The sequence below is a fragment of the Jaculus jaculus genome, chromosome 9 (genome assembly GCF_020740685.1).
Source record: "Jaculus jaculus isolate mJacJac1 chromosome 9, mJacJac1.mat.Y.cur, whole genome shotgun sequence".
Lineage (NCBI taxonomy): Eukaryota > Metazoa > Chordata > Mammalia > Rodentia > Dipodidae > Jaculus > Jaculus jaculus.
This window is the reverse complement of record NC_059110.1, coordinates 35,751,451-35,774,471: the sequence shown is the minus strand read 5'-3', so window position 1 is coordinate 35,774,471 and position 23,021 is coordinate 35,751,451. Positions and strand designations below refer to the sequence as shown.

The following is a 23,021-nucleotide window of genomic DNA, read 5'->3' as shown; positions in this document are numbered from 1 at the left end:
GGCAGCGAGCCAGTGACTGGAGCCAGAGTCTACTTGTAGTTATTTTAATCTGCATCACATGTTCAAATAAACATCTGAAGTTACTTTTCTGTGCAGTTTAGGAATCAAATATAGCACCACTCAGTTGCTTTCCTTACCCCGTTTGAATTGGAATGATGGGAGATGGTTGTTTAGTGGCTGGTAGACACTACAGTTGTGCCATTGGTCAGAAAATAACACTGATCTAAAGATAGCAGTGGCACAGAAAAATTAGGAAAAGGAAGGAGAATCTCAAAATGAAAGACTGAAAGCTGATAACAGATCAGAGTGGTATATGTGCCTAAGACCTACTTATAAGGCCAGGTTCAAGGACATACGGACGTCTGCAGCATGGAAATGTTAGGTTTTTCGGTCTTTTTTTTTCTTCTTATTTTAAAATTTATTCACACACACACACACACACATGATAAGTCTTATATGCCCTCACTCCCAACTCCCTGTTACCCTGGAGACCCTCCTCAGTGAGGTTCATTTAGTTTTCTAATGAACAGTGTAAGAGCAATAGAAATCAACTGTAATACAGCTTCCAGCACAGAGCAAATCAAACTACATGATGCAGTGAATGTGCGAATGTAACGATTCGTGGGGTAGAATAGAATATGGATTTGGAAGAAACTTACATGTGGCAAGCAATAGAATTTAAATTATAAAAGCAAGTTATGTTAGATTACTCTAGTGAGGAATTAGAAGTCTTACCATTTCACATAAGCCTATCGTGGGAAGCATATATAAGTATTCCAAAATTTACTAAACTCTTTGAATATCTGAGATTAAGTTTTTAAGTTACCCAGCCTCTTCTGAAAGTCAGTTCCACTCACCCAGACTCTTGATTCTTGCAAATGCTAGGAAAGCACTCTGCCACTGAGCTACTCTGCCCACTTGGGACTATGGCAGCTCTAGGTTGCAGGAAAGTCCCCATCTCAAGGAAGTGTGCAATTGAGTGGTAGAGAAAAGTTTTGCTCTGGCCACCCCACAAATGTACATGATATACATCTGCACAGACACACATGCATATACCGCAGTAAACAAGCTCTATACACACATGCATAAACCACACTAAACATGCTCTACACACACATGTGTACACCACACTAAACATGCTCTACACACACACGCACGCATACACCACACTAAACATGCTGTATACACACATTGTACACCACACTAAACATGCTCTACACACACACACACACACACACACACACACACACACACACACACATGCATACACCGTACTGACTGTGCTGTACACATATAGACACACTCACACACATAAACTTGGGGAAATTTAAAAAGAATGAAACCAAATGTGGTAGCTTATGTTTAGTTTATAGTAAATGTTCAATTGAAACAGGATGAGGACCTAAAATCTTGAGAGTTAATGAAATGTGAAGAGAGAGGTCATAATGGCTTCTTTAAAAAAAAAAATGTCTGGATCTCAGTGGATGAAGTATGGCTACAGCACACATGCTTATCAGCGTTTAGATGCCCAGCACCATGTTAAAGCCGGATGCTGTAGTGTGCCTGTAATCCCAGCACTCCTACAGCAAGATCGAGCAAGGACAGGAGAATCAGAAGGGCGTAGGCCAACTAGTCTGGCAAGTCAGGGACAAACAACAGAGATTCCCAGCCTCAAATAAGGAGAAAGGCAGAATCTACACCCAAAGCCATCCTCTATCCTCCCCAGCCATGCTGTGACATGCATGCACGCGCACACACACACTTTTAAAAGCTTGAAGATCAGAAATGTTTTCATATGGAATGACAGGAGAACTGTTCTATATGTGCTCAATTAGAGTAGAAGCAAGACCAGTGAGTATTAGCTCCAGTAAAATTCGTGACCCTTCCTAGTAACTTTCTCACATTCAATACAGCTTAAAATCTAGATTCAGGTATTTTAGGAGAAAAATTATTAGAGGACTACAGTAGCACAATGTGAAACATTTTCTTAAAAACTGACAATATCACTAGAAAATATTAAAATTTGTAGAAATAAGTTTTTTTTTAAAGTTCAAGATCTCCACATGAAAATGATGAAACATTAATGGGAGCTTTTAAAGACCCAAACAAATGGAGGGATGTACTATATACATGGATTAAAAACTCAGAATGAGGACAAGGAATTTCTCACCTATGTCACAGACATTATCACATTTAAAATTTAAAATTTAAAATGTTGTTAAAGCTGTGGATTAGGGTAAGGAGGCCAAGGGGTTAAAAAAGAAAGTCTAGAAACATACAGTTATAGTTATTTTAAAATTAATATTACATTAAAATGGGAAAGGATATTTTTTGTGGTTGAATGAGTTAAAAATCCATGTGGGAACATGCAGATATGGATTCCCATCCCTTAAACACATAAAAGATAAATTTCTGATGGATTATAGATCTTACATAAGAGCTAGAGCCTGAAAGGTCTCTCTTCATAACTTTGAGATAAGCTGATATATCTTTACTAGACATATAAAATATTATTCCTGCATAAGGAAAAATTAATAAATTGAACATTACTACAGTTAAGAATTTGTATTTTGGGGGCTGGAGAGATGGCTTAGCGATTAAGCACTTGCCTGTGAAGCCTAAGGACCCCAGTTCGAGGCTCGGTTCCCCAGGTCCCACGTTAGCCAGATGCACAAGGGGGCGCACGCGTCTGGAGTTCGTTTGCAGTGGCTGGAAGCCCTGGCGCGCCCATTCTCTCTCTCTCTATCTGTCTTTCTCTCTGTGTCTGTCGCTCTCCAAAAAAAAAAAAATTAAAAAAAAAAAGAATTTGTATTTTGGGGGCTGGAGAGATGGCTTAGCGATTAAGCACTTGCCTGTGAAGCCTAAGGACCCCGGTTCGAGGCTCGGTTCCCCAGGTTCCACATTAGCTAGATGCACAAGGGGCCGCACACATCTGGAGTTCGTTTGCAGTGGCTGGAAGCCCTGGTGCGCCCATTCTCTCTCTTTCCCTCTATCTGTCTTTCTCTCTGTGTCTCTCGCTCTCAAAAAAAAAAGGAATTTGTATTTTACAAAGGACCCTATTAACAGAGAAGGAAGGAAAGCTAGCTAGGAGGGCATATTTATAACAAAGGACTCTTGCTAAAGTACATTTAGATGTAAGCATATTCTATTGCATAAATGTAAATCAGTAAAAAGTGAGACAATCCGTTGGAAAAGACAACATAAAATAAAAATATAGTCTTCGTAAAAGAAGCTTTTACATGGACCATCAGCATAGGGAAAGACTGTCGATTTCAGTAGTCATTAGGCACAATTATAGACAATAGAGTGCCACCAGATACTCTCCATGGTGGTTACAGTGAAAATGGCAATGACACTTATCAGTGGGGACGTACAGCCACTGGAACTCACATGCTGTTGGTGGTGGATATTGTGAAAATATTTTAGAAAACTGGCAGGATTCATTGAAGCTTTGTAAGCCCATGTATGCTCTGACCTCAATACTTTGCTCATTGGCATGCCTGCATGCAGAAATACATGTATGCGCTCTCAAAAAGGGACAGAAAGCTTTGCAGTGGCATGGTTGGCAGTAGCTAGAAGTTGAAAAGATCTCACGTACTCCTCAGCTCCAAATTAGTAGCAGCACAGTCATAACCACGAGAAGTCATATGCTAAAGAGCAAATGAACACAGCTCCAGGTGGAGCGGTGAGGCTCCCAGGCTTGCTCCTGAGAGGAAGAGGCCATCAAATTGCCATAGCTCCAGAAAGGGCGCCTGAACTTCAGAGTTGATAGTCCTGAAGCGGCCGTCCTTCTTAGGGACGAAACTGGGAGTGTGCTGGCCACCTCCCTGTTCTCATCCAGCTGCTGGTTCTACTTGTGAAAGTTCAGTGAAGCCATGCTTGTGGAGCACTCTGTAAGCCTTATTCTCATGGGAGTGGCTTACTTGAGCATATTGACAGTCAAAAGCTTCAGCTAAGTAGCCATTTGGCATAGATTTGTGTTAGAACTGAAATGTCCCTAATAGCTGCCTGGGTGAGCAGAGAGCCAAGGTGGCATAGTAGCTTTCCTCTGCAGGGCTTTGAGTATGCAGTTCCCTGATGAGGTTTCTGTCATTAAAGATTCACAAGGAAATGATCCTTGGCAAGCTCTGACTCAAGAGTCCAGGGCACCACTCAGTTGCTGGATGACACATACAGCGAACTAAGTTTGTCCTCCAAATCTGGCATCTGAATAGAATATGCTATACTTGTGGCTTTTACCTGCATAGCGAACAGGGAAAGCATTTGCCTCACTGCCGTTTATTTTTATTGCAATAATTTATGTTTAAAATGTCAAGATGGCGAGAAAATTGAGCAAGGGATGAGAGAAGTACAGTGACAATACAGTAAACACAGCTGGTCAGCTCTTGCCTTTGTGATATTCAAAGCACGGAGGGGAAGAGACAGAATGTACTAAGGAGAAAATTCCATTCCTTACCACTAAAGAAAGTTCGGAGGCCCGTGAGTGTACCTGAAGCCCTCTGAGGCAACACTGAGCCACGTGCAATGAAGCACGGTTTCTAGGGTGTGCTGGAGCTGATGTGTAAGTGCATGGTGGCCTTGTCTCAGGTCTAATTGCTCAAGGAGTAGACATTGGAAGAGCCAAGGCATTATCTGCTCCCACCAATCTCATCTGGTGGGAGGTGTGCTATTTGGGGCAGTTCTGCTGCCTTTCAAATGCTGACTTCCTATTTGCTTCAACTGACCAGGTGCCCGGGAAGAACCTACTGTCCAGCAGGCTCAGCGTCGATCAGCTGTCTTTCTGTCCTTTAAGTCCCCAATTCCATGTCTGCCCTTGCGCTGGGAGCAGCAGAGCAAACTTCTTCCCACTGTTGCCGGAATCCCTGCTAGTAGAGTCTCAAAGTGGAGCACAGATGAGGTAGGTTTTATTATTACTGTCACACTTGTAAAGACAAATGTGGTACCAAGTATAAGAAAAATTGGCTTAAGGAGTGATAAATGCATTGGGAATAGGTAGGATTTCATCTTATAATTTATTTTTTCCCTGAAGGAAAAGGAATTATTTGCCAGGTATGGTGGGGCACACCTTTATTCCCAGTACTCAGGAGGCCAAGGTAGGAGGATTGTTGTGAGTTTGAGGCCAGGCTGAGACTACATAGTGAATTTCAGGTCAACCAAGGCTGGAGCAAGAGCCTACCTGAGGAATAAAATAAGAGGAAAAACAAAAAGAAGAAGAAGAAAAAAAAAAGGAATTATTTGAGGGGAAAGGGTGATACCTAAGCCACCTAGGTTAATTATTTTTTTTAACTTACAGCACTTGGATCCCAACTTCTTAATTTTTTAACTGGAATTTTAATATCATTTTTTGCAGGTGTCAGAATTCATTCAGAGCTTACCTGGGTGTGAAGAACATGGAAAGGTGTTTAAAGATGAAGTAAGTGCCTCACTGTGTCATGATGCATTTAAAGGTGAAGTCATTGTTTCACTGTGTGGTGATGTGTTTAGAGATGAATTAAGTGTCCCCACTGTGTCATGGGTGATGTGTTTAAAGATGAAGTCAATGTCCTACTGTGTCGTGATGTGTTTAGAGATGGTCAGTGTCCTAATGTGTCGTGACGTGTTTAGAGATGAAGTCAGTGTCCCACTGTGTTGTGACGTGTTTAGAGATGAAGTCAGTGTCCCACTATGTCGTGACATGTTTAGACATGAAGTCAGTGTTCCTATGTATTGTGATGAAGTAAGCGGCCCCATTGTATCATGATATGTTTCATGTGGGATCAAGGCACTGACATGCAACGAGTGGGGAATGTATTAAACAGGCAGCCAAGAAGAGATGGGTTGTGCTACATTTGACAAGTTGATATATAGTTGATTACATGCAGTGTTAATCACTTGAATTAAAATGAGTTACAGAAACATGAAATCGAAAGGAATGTTTACAGGAACCTTTCCATGATAGTGTACATAGCACTATTCAGTACAAGTCCCACAGAATTGAACAGCAAGTCTTAGATAGCTCATAGTCCAGAAAGAAACCAAAGAAAGAACTACCAAACATTTCTTTTTACAAATTTTATTTCCTCTAATAACATTTTCAGTAAAGGAAAATTAGTTCCCCTTTTCTCAGATGTCCTTGTAACAATTTCAAGATTAAGTCTGTATGATACTTACAAGTGCCATACCTTATGTTTCTCAGATATGTGGATAATACCCAGTATTTATCACAATCTACTTTGGGAAGATTACCTTTTTTCTCTTTTATTTGTTTTTAAATATTTCATATATTTATTTGAGAGAGAGAATGGGCATGCTAGAGTCTCTAGCCACTGCAAAGAAACCTCAGACACATAGGCCACTTTGTGCATCTGGCTTATGTGGGTACTGGGGAATTGAACCTGGGTCCTTAAGGCTTCACAGACAAGTGCCTTAATTGGTAAGCCATCTCTCCAGCTCTATTCGTTTCTTTTTAAATTAGCATGCAAAATAACAAATTTCAATTTGGCATTTGCATGGTACTTTCTTGTTGATCTCTCCTGCTCCTTTCTCCCATTCCAGCCCGACCCCTTGTCCCTTCTGTGCCCCTTATTCTTTCACTTGAATTTCTTGTATATTCTAATGCCCTCCCTCTCCCCTTCTTAAAACCTGTCACAGATGCCATGATACTCTTTCTGGTTTCATGAGTTACACTCATTCATTCCCCCATATACACATATATAAATATGAGAAGCTAGGATCCACTTAGGAGTTGGAAACATGTAGTATTTATTTGAGTTTGAGTTACCATACCTACAGTAGAATGCAGATCCATCCATCTTTCTGAACGTTTCATAATTTCATTTTTTTTTATAGCTGAGTAAAATTCCACTATGTGTATGTATCCTATTTTCATTATCCACTCATCTGGTGACAGACATCTGGGTGGCTTCCTTGCTGTTGTGTCTAGAGCAGCAGTAAACATGGATGTGCAAGTATCTCTGTAGTAGGTTATATATATATAGTCTTTTGGGTATATAAACCAGAATGATAGCACTGGGTCATATAGTTCTATTTTTATTTTTTTGTGAAACCTCCATTCTGATATCCATGATGGATGTATCAGTTTATATTTCCCACCAACAGTCATTTAGAGTTCTTTTTCCATACCCTTGCCAACATTTTTTTTTTTTTATGATACAGACTGGCACCCTATTACCTCTGTCCCCTTTTGGCCTCTAGGCTTATGCTGCTCCTCATGGTGTCACATCCTAGCTTTCTCTTCCTCAGGTAGTCCTGGCATGCTCCCGCTCCTCCCTCTCTGTCTAGGACACTCTCCCTCTGCATGTTCGCATGACTCACTCCCTCTACTAAGATGCCAGCATTTCAATTAGTCCTTTCCAGACTAACCAACTTGAAATTGCCATTCGCCACCACACGTGCATCTCAGCCCTGACCGCCCACTCGCTCCCCAGCGAGCTCTGTTTTCTCATAACACTAATTGCATTCTAGCTTACTAATTAATTTGCTTGTTTATTATGTTTATTACTTATAGTCTTCCTCCCACTACCAGAATGAAAAACTCCACAAAGAATTTGTACTTGTCTGCTTATATTCTCTTCATCAATTTTGTTCTTTGCCAGCTCAGGTCCAGAATGAGTGTTTGGAATGTTTTATGTTTTCACTATATAAATGTTCCTCTTTCTTTACACCCTAAGAAGGATGTATTGATGAAAGAGTGTTCACATGACTAGAGCGTTCAAGGTCTAGATATGAACTCTGAGGTACTGAGGGAAGCGCAGTGAATGGAAGAGCTCCTGAGTCCCCAGTCTTTCTTCCTTGTTTTGTGCCTTTAATAAGACAATCTCTGAGTTAGAACAATGCATGTCACTTATAAAGTGTTGAAGAATATTATATGTGCGTGTGCGTGTGTGTGTGTGTGTGTATTACCTCACTGGCATTTGTTTAATTTTTTTTTTTTTTGAAGAGGAAATGAAGATGTTAAGTAGCTGCTTACTTACCTCAGCCTTTATTTAGTGAACTCTGCAGAAGTCAGGGCCTTAGTCGTTTGCTAGGTCTTCCATGATGGAGCATGTGTCAGTCACTTAAACAGTAGAAATGTAGCGACTCACAGTTCTGGAGCGAGGAGTCTGATGCAGGCCACAAGTGAGCCTGCTCCTGAGGCCTGTGCTGGCTCCTCTCACAGCACACTCTCTTATTTGTATTCTCTTTATGGTGACAGTCTCTGTGTCTGAATTTCTCCCTGTTTGTGGACATCAGCCTTCCTAGAATAGGGATCCATCCTACTGTAGTGTAACCTTATTTTGACTAACTATAGCTACAGTGACACCATTTCCAAGTTTGGTCACATTCTGAGGATCTTGTGTAGAAGAGATGAACACAGGAAGCTGCAGAAGACACAATTCAACCCGTAACAACATACATCCTTGTCAGAGTTTCCAGTTATGCAGAGGCAGACAGAAAAAGTGTGTTTTACTGTTTGGGGGATACTGAGGGAGAAGTGAATTAAAGTGTTTTAAGACCATACAGTTTCCCAAGCACTGAACATCACAGACAAATTTATTGGTCACTCCATCAACCAGATACCATCTTCATCATTTGCGTTTTTGAGTTTCAAAGGCCTTTTGCCTTAGAAGAGGCACAGAGAGAGGAGGCCTTAGGGAGAGGAGGCCTTCTGTCTAGGCACACGAGCAGTAGGAGAAGCAGGGCAGGCCCTGTGACTCAATAGTGCCTTCACATTTAACAACTGCTCTGGTAATTGTTTTCTTCTGCATGTCAAGACTAACTGCGGCATGCTAGACATAAACACTTTTTTTTTTTTTTGCCTCATGGTAGGAGGCTAAATTTTAAAATAATAAAATAAAAGGGAAAAAAATAAGTGTTTGCATATAGCTGATTCCTTACCCAAATTCTTTTATGCTCAGGAGCATTATGTACTTCTTATCTTAATTTAAAAACCTACCATGGGCTGGAGAGATGGCTCATCAGTTAAAGGTGCTTATTGGCTAAGTTTGTGGTCCAGGTTTGATTTCCCAGTATACACATAAAGTAAGATGCACAAAGTGGCATAAGCATCTGGAGTTTATTCGCAGTGGCAAGATGCTCTGGCACACCCATTCACTCTCTCTCCCCCTCTTCCCTCCTTCTCTCCCTCTCTCTCTCTCTCTCTCTCTCTCTGCCTCTTTGCATCTTTCTGTCTGTCTGTGTCTATCAAATAAATAAATGAAATATAATAAAAACCTACTCTGATATATAATCTTGTTAATCTAGTACCTCATTCAGAGTTATCACAAGAAGCTATGGCCACTTACTTCCCTTTTCCTATAGACTGAGTTGTTTAGACAAATGATTTGATTTTGTTCCCAGCCCACATTCAGATGTGTGGTTTTAGATAAGAAATGCCCATGCATCCAAAAATGTGCATGAAAAAGGTGCCTCCTGCAAATGCTGTGTAGAAGTCAGCTGATAATGTAGTCTTGATCTTTCTCATAACACCACATCTGCATAATCCACTTTTTTTTTCTTGCCTTTGTTTCAGCAAATTGATGGCGAAGCATTTTTACTTATGACCCAAACGGACATTGTTAAAATTATGAGCATTAAACTGGGCCCGGCTCTTAAAATTTTCAACTCTATCCTGATGTTCAAAGCCGCAGAGAAGAACTCTCACAACGAACTCTGAAGAGGCGGGCGCTGAGGAGTGTCTTCTCTCGGCGGTCAAGCTTATCGTTTAATTCAAAGCACAAGATGGTCATCACTCCCAAGCGAGAGGTCTCCAACTCAGAAGAGCAGCACTATGGGATTATTTATATTCCTCAAGAGACAGTATGTCTGAATTCTCACAAGAGTGCTTGAGCTTTTTACCAGGTACTGTCTGACAACAGTCATCTTTTGGTTCTGTTCACTGAGCTAAACTTATCTTTGTAAATCTTTTTGAGGCGGGAGGGTTGGGGAAAGGGAGGACTTCATTAATTATTTATGGATGGGGGCAGAATAAGAACTTTTGGCATTTTGTAAACATTGTTGAACTCTATTTCATGTACACTTTGTTTTTCAATACTTTAAGAAACCTTTTTATATAATTGAATTTCAACTGAAACCAAATTAGTCAAAAGCTGGCTAGGTTTAGCCGGTGGACCGCTAATCTGTATTATTCATTCGTGCCATATTTTGATTGCAGCAGTATGCTAAGCGTAACTTTGCAAATCACGATATTGCCTAACTGCTTGACAACATTCGTTGGGCCTGACCAGTTGTACATATTATCTTTCTTTGAATCAGTGTTTTTACTTTTGCACGCATTATGAAATGTTAAGCAAATTACCTTTCACCAGCATCTTTACTATAATTACCAAAAACATGTATATAGAAGAATGAAATTGAAAAATAAAATATATAAACCTAAATAAATGAAGTAGTATATGTGAGTGGCATCAGTCTTGTGCATCGTGGTGCTGCATGTGTTTACAGGAGTCAGGTGGCATCGGAGGATGTGTGGTTACATTCCAGGGTGTCTGTGAGGATCTTGAAGTGTTTCTGTGGTTACTGTGAGCTTCACTGTAATTGTCATGCAAGTAACTGTAGTGCTTTACTGAGTTTGAAGAACTCCTTCCATTAAGAGCTGGTCTCAGCTGCTCAGGTCCTCCATACCCCAAGGATTTCTTCAGAGTAGGCTGGGAACCTGTGTATACATCTCACCGAGCAGGTGAGCAACACCCGCGAACACTAAGTTCTCAGCACTCCCAGGTCGGGAAGTGATTCCCAAAGCAATTATTCATGACTCTCCATTCCAGAAAGACTCCTTTTTCCTATGAAATACTCTGCCTTGATTTATAAGCATCCAGATGCACTTTAAATGATAATCCTTGGTTCTTTATCAACAAATAGCTGGCAGTGTTTCTTTTGTAAGCATGCATTTCTAAGGGAAAAGGTAAATTATTTTGTCAGTCTTTGTTCTACTTTCTAATTTCAGGATTGGACATTCAAGGATTGCTTTAAAAATAGAAACTAGTGTTGTAATATGCAGTCAGAATTCTGGGGGACACCCTCCCTGTTTCGTGGCTTCTTTCATTTTTTTCTGGTGTGTTCTCTTTGATGTGCCATGTTGGGAGTTTATTATCAGTCCTTTGGCATTTGTCATGATCGAGGTGAAATAGGGTCAGTGACATCTGCAGTGTCCCGTTCATTTCTTTGCATGAATCTGCTCAATAAGCTTTTCATTGTTACCCCACCTTTTTTTATGTTGTGTTCAGTATTTGTACATTAAAATGCACTTGTTTCATGTGATATGAATGAAATAAAATCTGAAATGCAGATTCTTTATTACATATGTATGATTTTTAAGGAATGTAATCAACTAGGAAAAGGGGGAAAAGAACAGGATCAATTTCATAACATCAAACGAAAGTTATATAAGAGTTGGCTGTTAACTAATGTGCTAGGCACATTTGCAACCCCACAAGTTTGATCCTCAGTACAAAAAAAAAAGGGGGGGGGGAAACAAACAGAAAGAATGAAAGAGAGACTGGTTGTGCTAGGTCCTCTTGCCAGTACAAATGAACTCCAGACGCATGCCCTACTTTGTATGTCTGGCTTTATATGGGTACTGGGGAATCTAACCTGGACCAGCAGGCTTTGTAAGCAAGTGTCTTTAACTGCTGAGTCATCTCCCCTGCCTTTTTCTAAGTCTTAAATGAGGAAATAAGGAAGTCTGATGGTAGGGAATCCTGAGGTACTAGGAGTAAGTTTAGGGTAAGATAAAGGGGAGGGATCGAGATGTGGACTTGGATAGGAACTTTGAATAAAATGCATTTCTAAAAAATTTAAAACACTGTACAAACCAAATGAAATTGTCTACTTGTTGACATTGATTTGTTTTTTTTCTAGATTTACTGGACATAGCCCCCAAGGAAAAGAGTGTCTATAGTTCAGTATTCACTACATGAACTTTGCATAAAACACATTTCTAAAAAACTTAAAACACTGTACAAACCAAATGAAATTGTCTACTTGTTGACATTGATTTGTTTTTTCTAGATTCACTGGACATAGCCCCCAAGGAAAAGAGTGTCTATAGATCAGTATTCACTACATGACAGTTCTGAGCCAGGTTCTGGAGGTAGATAACACTTGTAGAAAAACCAGAGGCATGGACATGAGTGTGCCCATGCCAGGGCATGATTTTGTCATGGTTAGGACTGAACCACCCTGCAGGTTCCTGGCAGCTGCACTCATCACCCTGCAAGCACAGCAATTCTCACCTTCAGCCACAGAGATTATAGCCTGTAAGAAAAGGAATATTTCATAAATTGATGAACTAAAAATGTGGGATTTTTTTAAATGATAGGAAGGTTTGTGAAAAAGCAAATTTATATTCTAGTGTAAAGACGGAAATCAGGTTTTTTTTTTGCTTTTTCGAGGTAGGGTCTCAGTCTAGCCCAGGCTGACCTGGAATTCACTATGGTGTCTCAGGGTGGCCTTGAACTCAAGGTGATCCTCCTACCTCTGCCTCCCGAGTGCTGGGATTAAAGGCGTGCGCCACCACACCCGGCCAGACGGAAATCAGGTTTTGAATCTCAAGTTAATTTGGTGGGGTAATGCAGGAGGACTGTTACCTGTTGTGTTGCTAGTGGTGGATGGCTGGCAGCACGGTCTCCCGTCCGGTCTTCTCCGTCTCTCAGAACTAGTCAGGAGCACAGGTCTTGAGGATGATCACTAGGTACACTTCCAACACTGTGCTTTTATGGACTTTTCCTTGTGGAATTCTTTCTAGTACATTGAGTCACATCCCAGAAGTCCTTACACCATCACTGTTGTGAACACACACGGGTCCAGTGCGGGACTCAGTGTGTGAGTCGGTGACGGGTAGGACATTGAGTGGGGCCCGCAGGACTGCGGCTGCCCTTGCTCCCCAGATGTGATGAAAGAAAATGCCTCAGGCCAGACAGGCCTTCCAGGGTAAGAGGAACTGGAAAGTATATGCACCTTCTTAAAATGTCCCTCATGAAATGTCTCCATACAGTGTTCACAGGCTGCGATGTGCAGCATGTGGACTTTCTAGAGAGTCACACTGAGGTCATAGCCTGACTGGGATGATTATACGTCATGTATGGTGTTTTTAAAAACGGATAGGCTCCAGGACTGGGGAAATGGCTCAGTGGGTAAAGTGCTCAGTGTGTAAGCATGAGGGCCAGCATTTAGATCCCCAGCACCCTTGAGAACACCAGAGAACATGGTGGCCTGCTTGTAATCCCACCACGTAGGAGGCAGAGACAGGATTCCCCAGGGCAAACACTGCTTAGCTAGACTGGCTGAATCAGTGAGAGCTCGAGGTCCAAGTAAGAGACTCTGCCTCAGTAAATGAAGTGGAGAGAGACTGAGGAAGATACTTGACCTTGTCCTGTTGTTTCCACACACATGCACACAACAAAACCTGGCACTTTTGAAAGCATAACCTTGGCCATGGAGTTACTAAGAATTCAGGCCAATCCAGAGCTCTTTACAAAGTACTTTTTTACAGAATTTTACAAAGAATGTAAGTATGCAAATGTAAAGATGGAAGAAGGCATGGGCGTTTTTTAGCCTGGTGCATGGGTCTGGACTCTAACCCTACCCTAACTTTTTAGCTTTTCTGGAGGTACATTCTGAGGCAATACTTGAAGAAGGAAAATCAGGACTCTGCACATCAAAAGTCAAGGTCTCCAGGAAGTTGAGTGTTTCAGTCAGTCTTCTTGGACACGCAATCCCAAATACGTGAAAGGCAACCACTAGAGCATCCAGCCCCGTGACACAGCCACCCACGTCTATGAGCTTCTCTCATTCCAGATACAGAGCCAACTCACTGATGTTGATGTCCAAAGAGCAACTTTCAACACACGCGTGGGCACCTGGCCCTAAAAAGAAGAGTGGAGTCACTATTTGTGACATGTAGAATAGCTGAACTCTGCCACAATGTGTGAGTGTGGTGTAATGTATTAAGTCATAAATATGGTAAAACATGCTTTCAAACAGGATAAGAAGGTATAAAATAATAAACCAATGGCCATTAATGTATCACATACCTTTTCATTCACAACAACAAAAAGGCTAGGGTCATCCCCAAAAGCATCCGGGAGGAGTAAACATGTGGCTGTTATCTTCATAGCTGTCAAAGCAGGCATGTTTACAAAACAAGTTAAAAAAATGTCGATTTTTGAAAAACGTAAAGAAAGCTAATGTTAAAATATCTAACTTGGAGAGGGGTTCTAGTATGTGATGTGTGTGTGTATGTGCACGCACACGCTCGTGTGTACAGATGGGTGTGCCTCTGTGTGCTGTGCACATGTCAGGAGGCCAACAGAGGACACAGTGTCCTCCTCGATGGTCCTCCCTTATTTCCCTGGGACAGTCTGTCTGAACCCAGAACTGACTCTTTCTTCCATTAGAATTTCAGACTCGCAATCCCCAGCAGATCTCTTGTCTCAGCTGCATTCAGGGCTGAGGTTCCAGGCATGCACAGCCATGCCCACCTTTTGACACAGGTGTGAGGGATTGAGCCCTGGTCGATTCTTCCTCAGCACGTGTTCTTCCCTGCTGAGCCAGCTCCTCAACCCCAACATTGTTTTTTAATTGCTGTTACAGTCCACGGAGAACACTATCTTCTTAAATGAGTGTTTCACATCTTTTTTTCTTTTTAACCAACATCTTCTAATAAAACAATTGTCTGTTCTCCAGGGTACAACCAGGAGTGATGACAAGGGTTATGTTTTGTGTGTTCATCTACTTGAATGATTTATCATGTGCAAAGCAAAATTGTACAGTATTTAGTACACTTTGGGTCCTCCCATTTAAAAACAAATCTTCTTGGGCTGGAGAGATGGCTTAGCGGTTAAGCACTTGCCTGTGAAGCCTAAGGACCCAGGTTAGAGGCTCAATTTCCCAGGACCCTTGTTGCCAGATGCACAAGGGGGTGCGTACATCTGGAGTTCATTTGCAGTGGCTGGAGGCCCTGGTGTGCCCATTCTCTCTCTCTCTCTGCCTGTGTCTATTGCTCTCAAATAATTTAAAACAAAAATCTTCTTTCCCACCAGTTGCTTCACTGAATTTTACTGATTATTAGAACCGTGCTCTCCCTGGGTTACAGACGTGGCTGACCCTCCCCTCACCACCAGGGTTACTTACATTGCAGCATGTCTTCTTCGTCTGTGTATTCTGACATTTTTGTCTTGCAGTGCAATATTGATTGGATTGTTCGCCACTGCAAAAGCACTCAGGATGTTTTCTGAGTAGGATTCCACGATATGCCTTGTTTTCTTATAAATATCTGTTCTTGTAAGAAGTTGGAATTCTCTGAAGATCTGATGAAACAAAAAAGCTGTAGATGAATAGATGTATCAAGTCACAAGCAAAACTAGAGCTTTCAGCGGAAGAGAATACGTAACGCATTAAAATCACATTAAGCTTTTGCTGAGAGTTTAAAATACACGTGAGACATATTAGTAGCTTACTGGTGAAGTAAGGACTAGAATGAGGCAAGAAAAAATAACGAAAGCCTGAAGTGAATAGCAAAAGATGAATGGGCATGGCAGAATTCCAAATCATAGAAGTATAGACCCTTGGGGAGCATTTCTATTTTACAGAATCACATGTATTTGTCAGTTCTAGAACTGGAAATAAGGCCAGTTAAGAATTAAAACCTTAGATGTGAATTCAGCTAACTAAAGATTACAAAATGCACATGTATCTCTTGGCTGTTTGGGTTACAGCCAGGATTCTAGACTCTTACATTTCTTTAGGTAAACTCCATTGTTATGTTTCAGCAATGTCCAGCAAGAGATAAAAATCAGGCAACAAATGGACTTTAGAAGCAACACTAACCTTACCTAACCTAACTCTAGCATGGTATAAAGGAAGTGGTTCTAAGATTGTAAAATGAGAGTGAAAGACAAAGCAAAGCCAGCTGACCTTCACAGAAGCCTCTGGGCCCCAAAGCACCCTTTCCTAGCACTTCCTTAAACTGACCCCTCAGAGAATTATATCACCACGGCTCTCCCCCCCCCCCCCCCCGCCCACTGTTGACCAAGTGATGGTATCAGATCACTAGTTACCCACACTGGTATGAATCGATCTAGTCACCACTTGCCCTAAAACTGGAAAGTATTCCATACTGTCCACTGGCCTTAACGGCTCCTTCACTACTTTGTAGGTCATAAATAGTCCCAAGATTAGGTCTGAAAGTTAAGGCATGGGAAGTTGGACTTGCCATGCTCAGCAAGGCACAGTGGCTCTGTGATCAGGTGGCCTTCGGAGACTCTAGACTAAACCTGAGAACAGAATGGCATTCTCCCTGTGCAAGCAGAAAGTAAGTCGTGAAGAAGGTAGAATATGCCACTTCCCTGGGCCTACTGCGCAGGAATATATTTAACATTATTTTGAGGTAATTTCAAATTTACATGAAAGTTGCAGAAACTATCCACAGAGCTCACAAGGGCCCCTTAGGTAGATTGCCTCAATTGCCAAGCCACTTGAAAATAGGCTGTCGACGTGACATCCACTGCCCCTTCATCCTTCACTGTGCATTTCTTAAGTTTAAGGATACTCAAAATCGAGAAATCTCATCTGTAGGTCTTTCATATTTGCCAGTTATGTCAAGCGTATCTTTCTTTTTCCCGGAGCCTTATCCCCAGGATAAGGCTATTTTTTTTTAATTTTTATTAACATTTTCCATGATTATAAAAAAATCCCATGGTAATACCCTCTCTTCTCCCCCCCCCCCACTTTCCCCTTTGAAATTGCATTCTTCATCCAGGATCACATGTGACATTTAAATACCTTGTGTGAAATTTGGTCTCCTGTCTAAAACGGCTTGGTTACTTGGACATTTGTGAAAATTGCTAAACAATGTATGTTATTCAGTGCTTTCTACATTGACTAGTCGGCTTTCTACTGTAGGGTAAGATTTTCCACATGTATTCCCTGATTTACATCACTTCAGAGCAGAAATTCCTCTTTCCCCTAAATGGTTACACACTTAATCCTTAAATTAGTTTTGTCTGTGTTTTTCAGATTTGTGCAGTAAAAGCTGCTTTCACCCGATATCTGTATTCTCTTCACATAGCCTATCCACACGGCACTTTTCATTAAGTTTGGTTGTTATGCCTCACATTTTTTTCTTAAATTAATTTGCTTTAATCCTGGAGTTAGCCATGCCTCCAATAGCCCTGGCTTCTTTTCCTGGAGAATGGTATTTAGAAATGAAAATCTCAGCCCAAAAGGGTACTCTTTGCTGCTCTAGGCTTTCTCATAGAACAAAGCTAAGAAATATGTATTTTGTATACTGTGAAAGTTGTCAGATTTAAATCACTTATTGGAATCACTTATTGCCAACCCTAACAAAAGGTAGAGCCAGCAGGTTCCAAGGAGAGGATCCCATGAGTGTAAGGCTGGTAGGAAACACCTGTCAGAACTATGACTTTGATCAAACTGCAGCTCTGCACACATGTGCACACACAGCTGTGAGAACCTCTCTTTGCTGCCTGTCTAACCCTGTACTATCACCACTTTTAAAAATTTTATTTAGTTTTTTATTTTTGATTATTCCATGTAGAGTCTCACTCTAGCCCAGGCAGTCCTGGATTTCACTATGTAGTCTCAGGGTGGACTTGAACTCACAGCAATCCTCCTACCTCTGCCTCCCGAGTGCTGGGATTAAAAGTGTGTGCCACTATGTTGGGCCTTATCATCACTTTTGATACTGGCCAGGGGTTACTTTTCAAAAGCAGTTTATGTAATCCTTATCTTACCTTTAAACCCTTTTGGCCCTTACCTCCTCTTTTTTTTTTTATTTATTTTTTAATTATTTATTTATTTATTTGAGAGGGACAGACACAGAGAGAAAGACAGATAGAGGGAGGGAGAGAGAATGGGCGCGCCAGGGCTTCCAGCCTCTGCAAACGAACTCCAGACGTGTGCGCCCCCTTGTGCATCTGGCTAACGTGGGACCTGGGGAACCGAGCCTCGAACCAGCGTCCTTAGGCTTACACAGGCAAGTGCTCAACCACTAAGCCATCTCTCCAGCCCCCTTACCTCCTCTTTTATGCATACTGTTCACCAGGGCACGAGAATTTCACTGCTCAGATTACCTCTGGGGAATCTCCTGTATCTGTTACTTAAGTTGATCACATACATACACAAACTGCCTGCATGTCTATATATAAAGAATTCCTATTGATATTTTCTTATTTATGTTTTTAGTTGAATTCCTGTTAATATGAATTCCAATTGATATTTTCAGTTCCAGTTTAACACTAGATGACTTTTTCTAACCTTCCTCATTCCATACCTCTAACTCTTTAATAGTAAAAAACTTGACCTCATTATCCTCCATGTATTCACTTATGGGTACAAAGCTCCTCTATATCCAAGTAACCAAACTTCCAACTGCAAGTGGCCAGAAATAGAAAAGTCCCTTTCTCCACAACTGCAGAATTTGTCCTACAGGATTCTAATCTTAATCTTTTATTCTTTTCTTATCCCGATAATTTTTTAATTAAATTTTTATTTATTTACTTGAGACAGAGGCTGACAAAGAGTCAGATAGAAAGAATGGGCACACCAGGGCCTGTAGCCACTGAAAATGAACTTCAGACACATGCACCATCATTTTTTTTTTTGTGGGAGTGGTTTCAAGATAGGGTCTCACTGTAGCTCAGGCTGACCTAGAATTCACTATGTAGTCTCAGGGTGGCCTTGAACTCACAGCGATCCTCCTACCTCTGCCTCCCAAGTGCTGGGATTAAAGGCGTGCACCACCATGCCCAGCTAACATGTGCCATCTTGTTCACTGGCTTACATGGGTCCTGCGGAATCGATCCTGGCTCATTTGGCTTTGCAGGCAAGCACCATAACCTCTAAGCCATCTCTCCATCCCTTATACAGATAATTTTTATTGATCTATCTTCAAGTTCACAGGCCAATACTTTATTTTCCACTGTGACTACCCAATAATGTGTTCATTTCAGACGTGAGCTTCAGTTCTACATTTCGGTTATATTCAATCACTCTGCTGATATTTCTCACAGGTGTAATACACAGAATCCACTGCTCTCATTAGGTTTTCCAGTACCCGGAAGCAACTGGCTTAACACAATGATGGAATGGCCTTTGGAAGAATTAGTCATAGTGCTAGCTAGCTCCACAGCTCTGTGAGCTAGGCTGGGACAAGGCTCCACAGGAATGTATGAACTCCAAATCAGCATCCAGTCTGCAGTATTGGCGTTGATTCTCCCGTAGCCAGGATTCACCCACAGCCCAGGAATCAGAAGCAGCAACAAGAGTGCCATTCACCATGCTCACCATTATCCAGTGCTCCACTCGCAGGGAGTCTTGGTTAACGTGTTCCTTAAAGGGTAGTAAATGTTGGGCTGGCAGTCAGGTAAGTTACTGGTTGTCCCTCCTGGCCCTGTCAGACTTGATCTTATTATTTGTTTTCACAAGTTCTATTCTGGGTTTTGCCATCAACTGGGGAAAATCAAGCTGAGGGCATGATTGTTACTCATAAGGCACGGATTTGTGGAGTGTCGGTTGTATGCTCAAGGTGTTCAGCAAGATCTCCATTCCAGGCCAGAATCCTTACTCATCAGTGCTGTGTGCTCCCTGTATTGGCTCTCCATCATGCAGCAGCCTGTGGCTTCTAGGCAGTGAGTTTCTGCCCCCACCACTTTCCCTCCAGAATTCTGCCCTGCAAGTAGGAGCTGTCCATTAAAACCATACTCCAACCTCTTCCTGTTGGACTCAGTGTGACCACTGTGTTCTCGTGCCTCCCACTTTCCTGAACAGTTGTTTGCAGAACAGCCCTGCCACAGAAAGTGCCTCTCCTGCTAGGGAGCTGGACTCTGGGATGCCTGCTAGACAATGCCTGAAAGCAGTGCCTCGTTTACTTACCTCTAGCTTCACCCATGCTAGTAGTGGAAAGATGACTCCAGGACCCATTACAACATTACAACAAAAGCAAAAAGATTCTTTTAAAAAGGGGTTTTGAGGATTTTTCTGCTTTATTTTTTATATCTTTTACTGAAGTTTTGTTCAGATTTTATTTTATTTTAATTTTATTTTCTTACTATGTTGCCCAGGCTGGCTTCACTCCTGGGAGCAAGGGATCCTAACATTGTCCCAATCTGTGGACTGGTTGGCACAGCAACTTCTTGCCACCTTGCCTGCTTTTACTTAAGTTCAATGAGATGATTGTTGACATAGTTTCTCAGGAAGGAGAAAGCCGTAGCATCTCAAAGAATTTATTAGAAAATTTAAGTGTTTTGGTTTTTTTTTCTATTTTTCTTCTCTCTTCAACATACACTTGACTCTTCCATTAGTCAATAAGTCCCAGTACCAATTGCTACCTATGATTTTAGAGAGACCAATAAAGTGAATTATTTTTTTTTGAGGCAAGCTCAACAGACTGCCTTTTTTTTTTTTTTTAATGCAAGAATGAGTGGGAGAGAATTGGCATGCCAGAGCCTCCATCCACTACAGTCAAACTCTGGACGCATGTGCCCCCTTGTGTGCATATGTGACCTTGCCCACTTGCATCACTGCATATGGCTAACATGGGACCTAAAGAATCAAACATGAGTCCTTGGGCTTTGCAGACATGTGACTTAATGGCTAGATCATCTCTGTAGCCCTAAAGTGAAGTTTTTAAGTTTAAAAAATTTAAATTGTCTGTTGAATGACAATTCTTTTTTTTTTTTTTGAGGATTACCTAATGAGTACATGAGGTGATGGTGGGAGAGGATTGAGTGCCAGGACTTCCTCCTCCAGGGGCCGGGTCTCTTCAGCACCTCTGTTCACAGTGCCCTAAACTCCCAGTGGTTCAATGTAGCAGCACAGCATTGGGTGTCTTGGAGCAAGAGCAACCCTTCTTCCTATAGGGTATGTTGTAAGGGAACTGTAGATTGGGTCAAGCTTGATTTAATTTTGGGAAGCACAAACAAGGGCACTCTGAACTGTAAATCCTAGCCACACATCGCTGTTAGGGAGCTACAGCCTGGAGACACCAGAGACCTTATTGTCTTCTTTTGTTTAAAATAGTAAATACACAATTGCATTCATTATTCCTAAAAAATATGATGGTTTAAAAGAAATCACAAAATGATGCACATTATAATTGAGGGACTTTTTTCAGCACCAGGAAGGTCAAGATCAACATACATATATTCACGAACAGAAAATTGTATTTTTAAAAATTTATTTATTCTTTCTGCCACCTCTTAGGGAGGGTAGGACTCCATACAACATGCTCCCTCCAGACACAAAATGGCCTGGATATCCATGGCCTCACAGTGTGTGACACTACCTGCACAAGACCATCATAAGAGGAGGAAAAGATCAAGGCATCAAAATTAAAAGAGATACTGATTGAGATGGGGAGGGGGTATGATGGAGAATGGAGTTTCAAAGGGGAAAGTGGAGGGAGGGAGGGTATTATCACGGGGTATTTTTTTATAATCATGGAAGTTGTTAATAAAAATTTTGAAAAAAAACAAATAAGATAAAAAAATTATTTATTTATTTGCAAGCAGAGAGTGAGATAGAGAGACAGAGAGAGAATGGGTGTTCCAGGGCCTGTAGCCACTGCAAACAAACTCCAGACACATGTGCTGCTTGTGCATCTGGCTTACGTAGATCCTGAGGAATCAAACCTGGGTCCTTTGGCTTCGCAGGCAAATGCCTTACTGCTAAGCCATCTCTCCAGCCCCAGAAAGTATAGTTTTGAGGGTCTCATGATATAGCCAAGGCTAGCTTTAGACTCTTCAACCCTCCTGATCCAGTCTCCTAACGACTGGAATTACAGGAATGTGCCACAATACTCAGCTAGAAAATACCATTTTTGTTGTTGTTGTTTTTGAGTTACGGTCTTATTTTAGCCCAGGCTGACCTGGAATTCACTATGTAGTCTCAGGGTGGGCTCGAACTCACAGTGATCCTCCTACCTCTGCATCCTGAGTGCTGGGATTAAAGGTATGTACCACCACACCTGGCAGAAGATGCTATTTTTTAGTCATTGTAACAGCAATACTATTAACAATACCTAAAAATGATGTGAAAAATGTATATGAAAAATTACAACATCATTATAATATACTACTGAGATAGAAATAAAGGAATAGATTTGTCATTTACAATAAGAAAGATTCAGCATCATAAGGAAGCCACCCCCCAAGCAGAGCTATAGAATCAACAATATTCCCACCAAAATGCAAACAAAAAATAGGAACTTAATAAGCAATTTTACAATTCATGAAAGATTCCAAGTTCAAGTGTTACCAAATACTTCTGCAGAAAGAAGAGTACGGTAGTGAAAGAAAAGTGTCCACACATTTTCTATCTGTGTAGAAAGAGTAGGTGTTCATTTGGAGAGAGAACTTTAGTAATGACACAGAGAAGAGTGACTAGATACAGTCAGAAAAACACCAGAGATGGCACCACAGATCCCCAGGAAAGAGAAGGATACTTTTCTACAGGTATAAGAAATTATTTTATCTACAATTCCAACACTGTTTAATAACTTTTAAAAATTAAAGAAAATATTAATTCCCATCTCTTCAAAGTAAGAAAATGTTTCTTGAAAGGTTTGGAGATATGAGTGCCTGACAGGGCTCTAAGACCTCAGTTTGATTCCTCAGTACCCATGTAAAACAGCTGGGGCATGACCACATATGATCTATCCCCAGTCAAGTGAGTGGGAGAGATTGCAGAATCACTTGGACTTACAAAAGCGGAGGCTCCACAATTAGGAAGAGACTCTGCCTCAAGGAAATACGTGGGTGATCAATAGCAGAGGACATTGAACATTTTTTGGCCTCTGAACATGCTCAGTGAGCACACATCTGAGCACAGCTCACACACACATACACACACACACACACACACACACCACACCACACCACACAATGTACATGCAAAAAAAGATAGGCTGCCTGAAGGTACTAATCATAGGGAAAAGTGAATGACATTTCTAATTACATTGCAATGACAAAGTGTCTTTGTGCAAACAGAAAGAAATATAAAAG

General features: G+C 41.3%; 2 protein-coding genes across 6 annotated transcripts in view; one reads left to right on the top strand and one right to left on the bottom strand.

The window, feature by feature from the left end:
- Nucleotides 1–10,383, top strand: part of L3mbtl3 (L3MBTL histone methyl-lysine binding protein 3) — a 112,989-nt gene extending 102,606 nt beyond the window's left edge. For all 5 annotated transcript variants that reach the window (XM_004651214.2, XM_045159124.1, XM_045159120.1 and 2 more), the window contains 3 exons: nucleotides 4,728–4,897; nucleotides 5,351–5,413; nucleotides 9,512–10,383. In XM_004651214.2, coding sequence (XP_004651271.1) covers nucleotides 4,728–4,897; nucleotides 5,351–5,413; nucleotides 9,512–9,655 — 377 coding nt within the window. In that variant the 3' untranslated portion in view covers nucleotides 9,656–10,383. The remainder of the gene's footprint in view (nucleotides 1–4,727; nucleotides 4,898–5,350; nucleotides 5,414–9,511) is intronic.
- A 3,198-nt stretch (nucleotides 10,384–13,581) lies between these two features.
- The window catches only part of Samd3 (sterile alpha motif domain containing 3), a 66,524-nt gene continuing 57,084 nt past the window's right edge, over nucleotides 13,582–23,021 (bottom strand). The window contains 4 exon segments of the mRNA XM_004651340.2: nucleotides 13,582–13,865; nucleotides 13,982–14,116; nucleotides 15,133–15,172; nucleotides 15,174–15,308. Of these exon segments, the coding sequence (XP_004651397.2) occupies nucleotides 13,582–13,865; nucleotides 13,982–14,116; nucleotides 15,133–15,172; nucleotides 15,174–15,308 (594 nt within the window).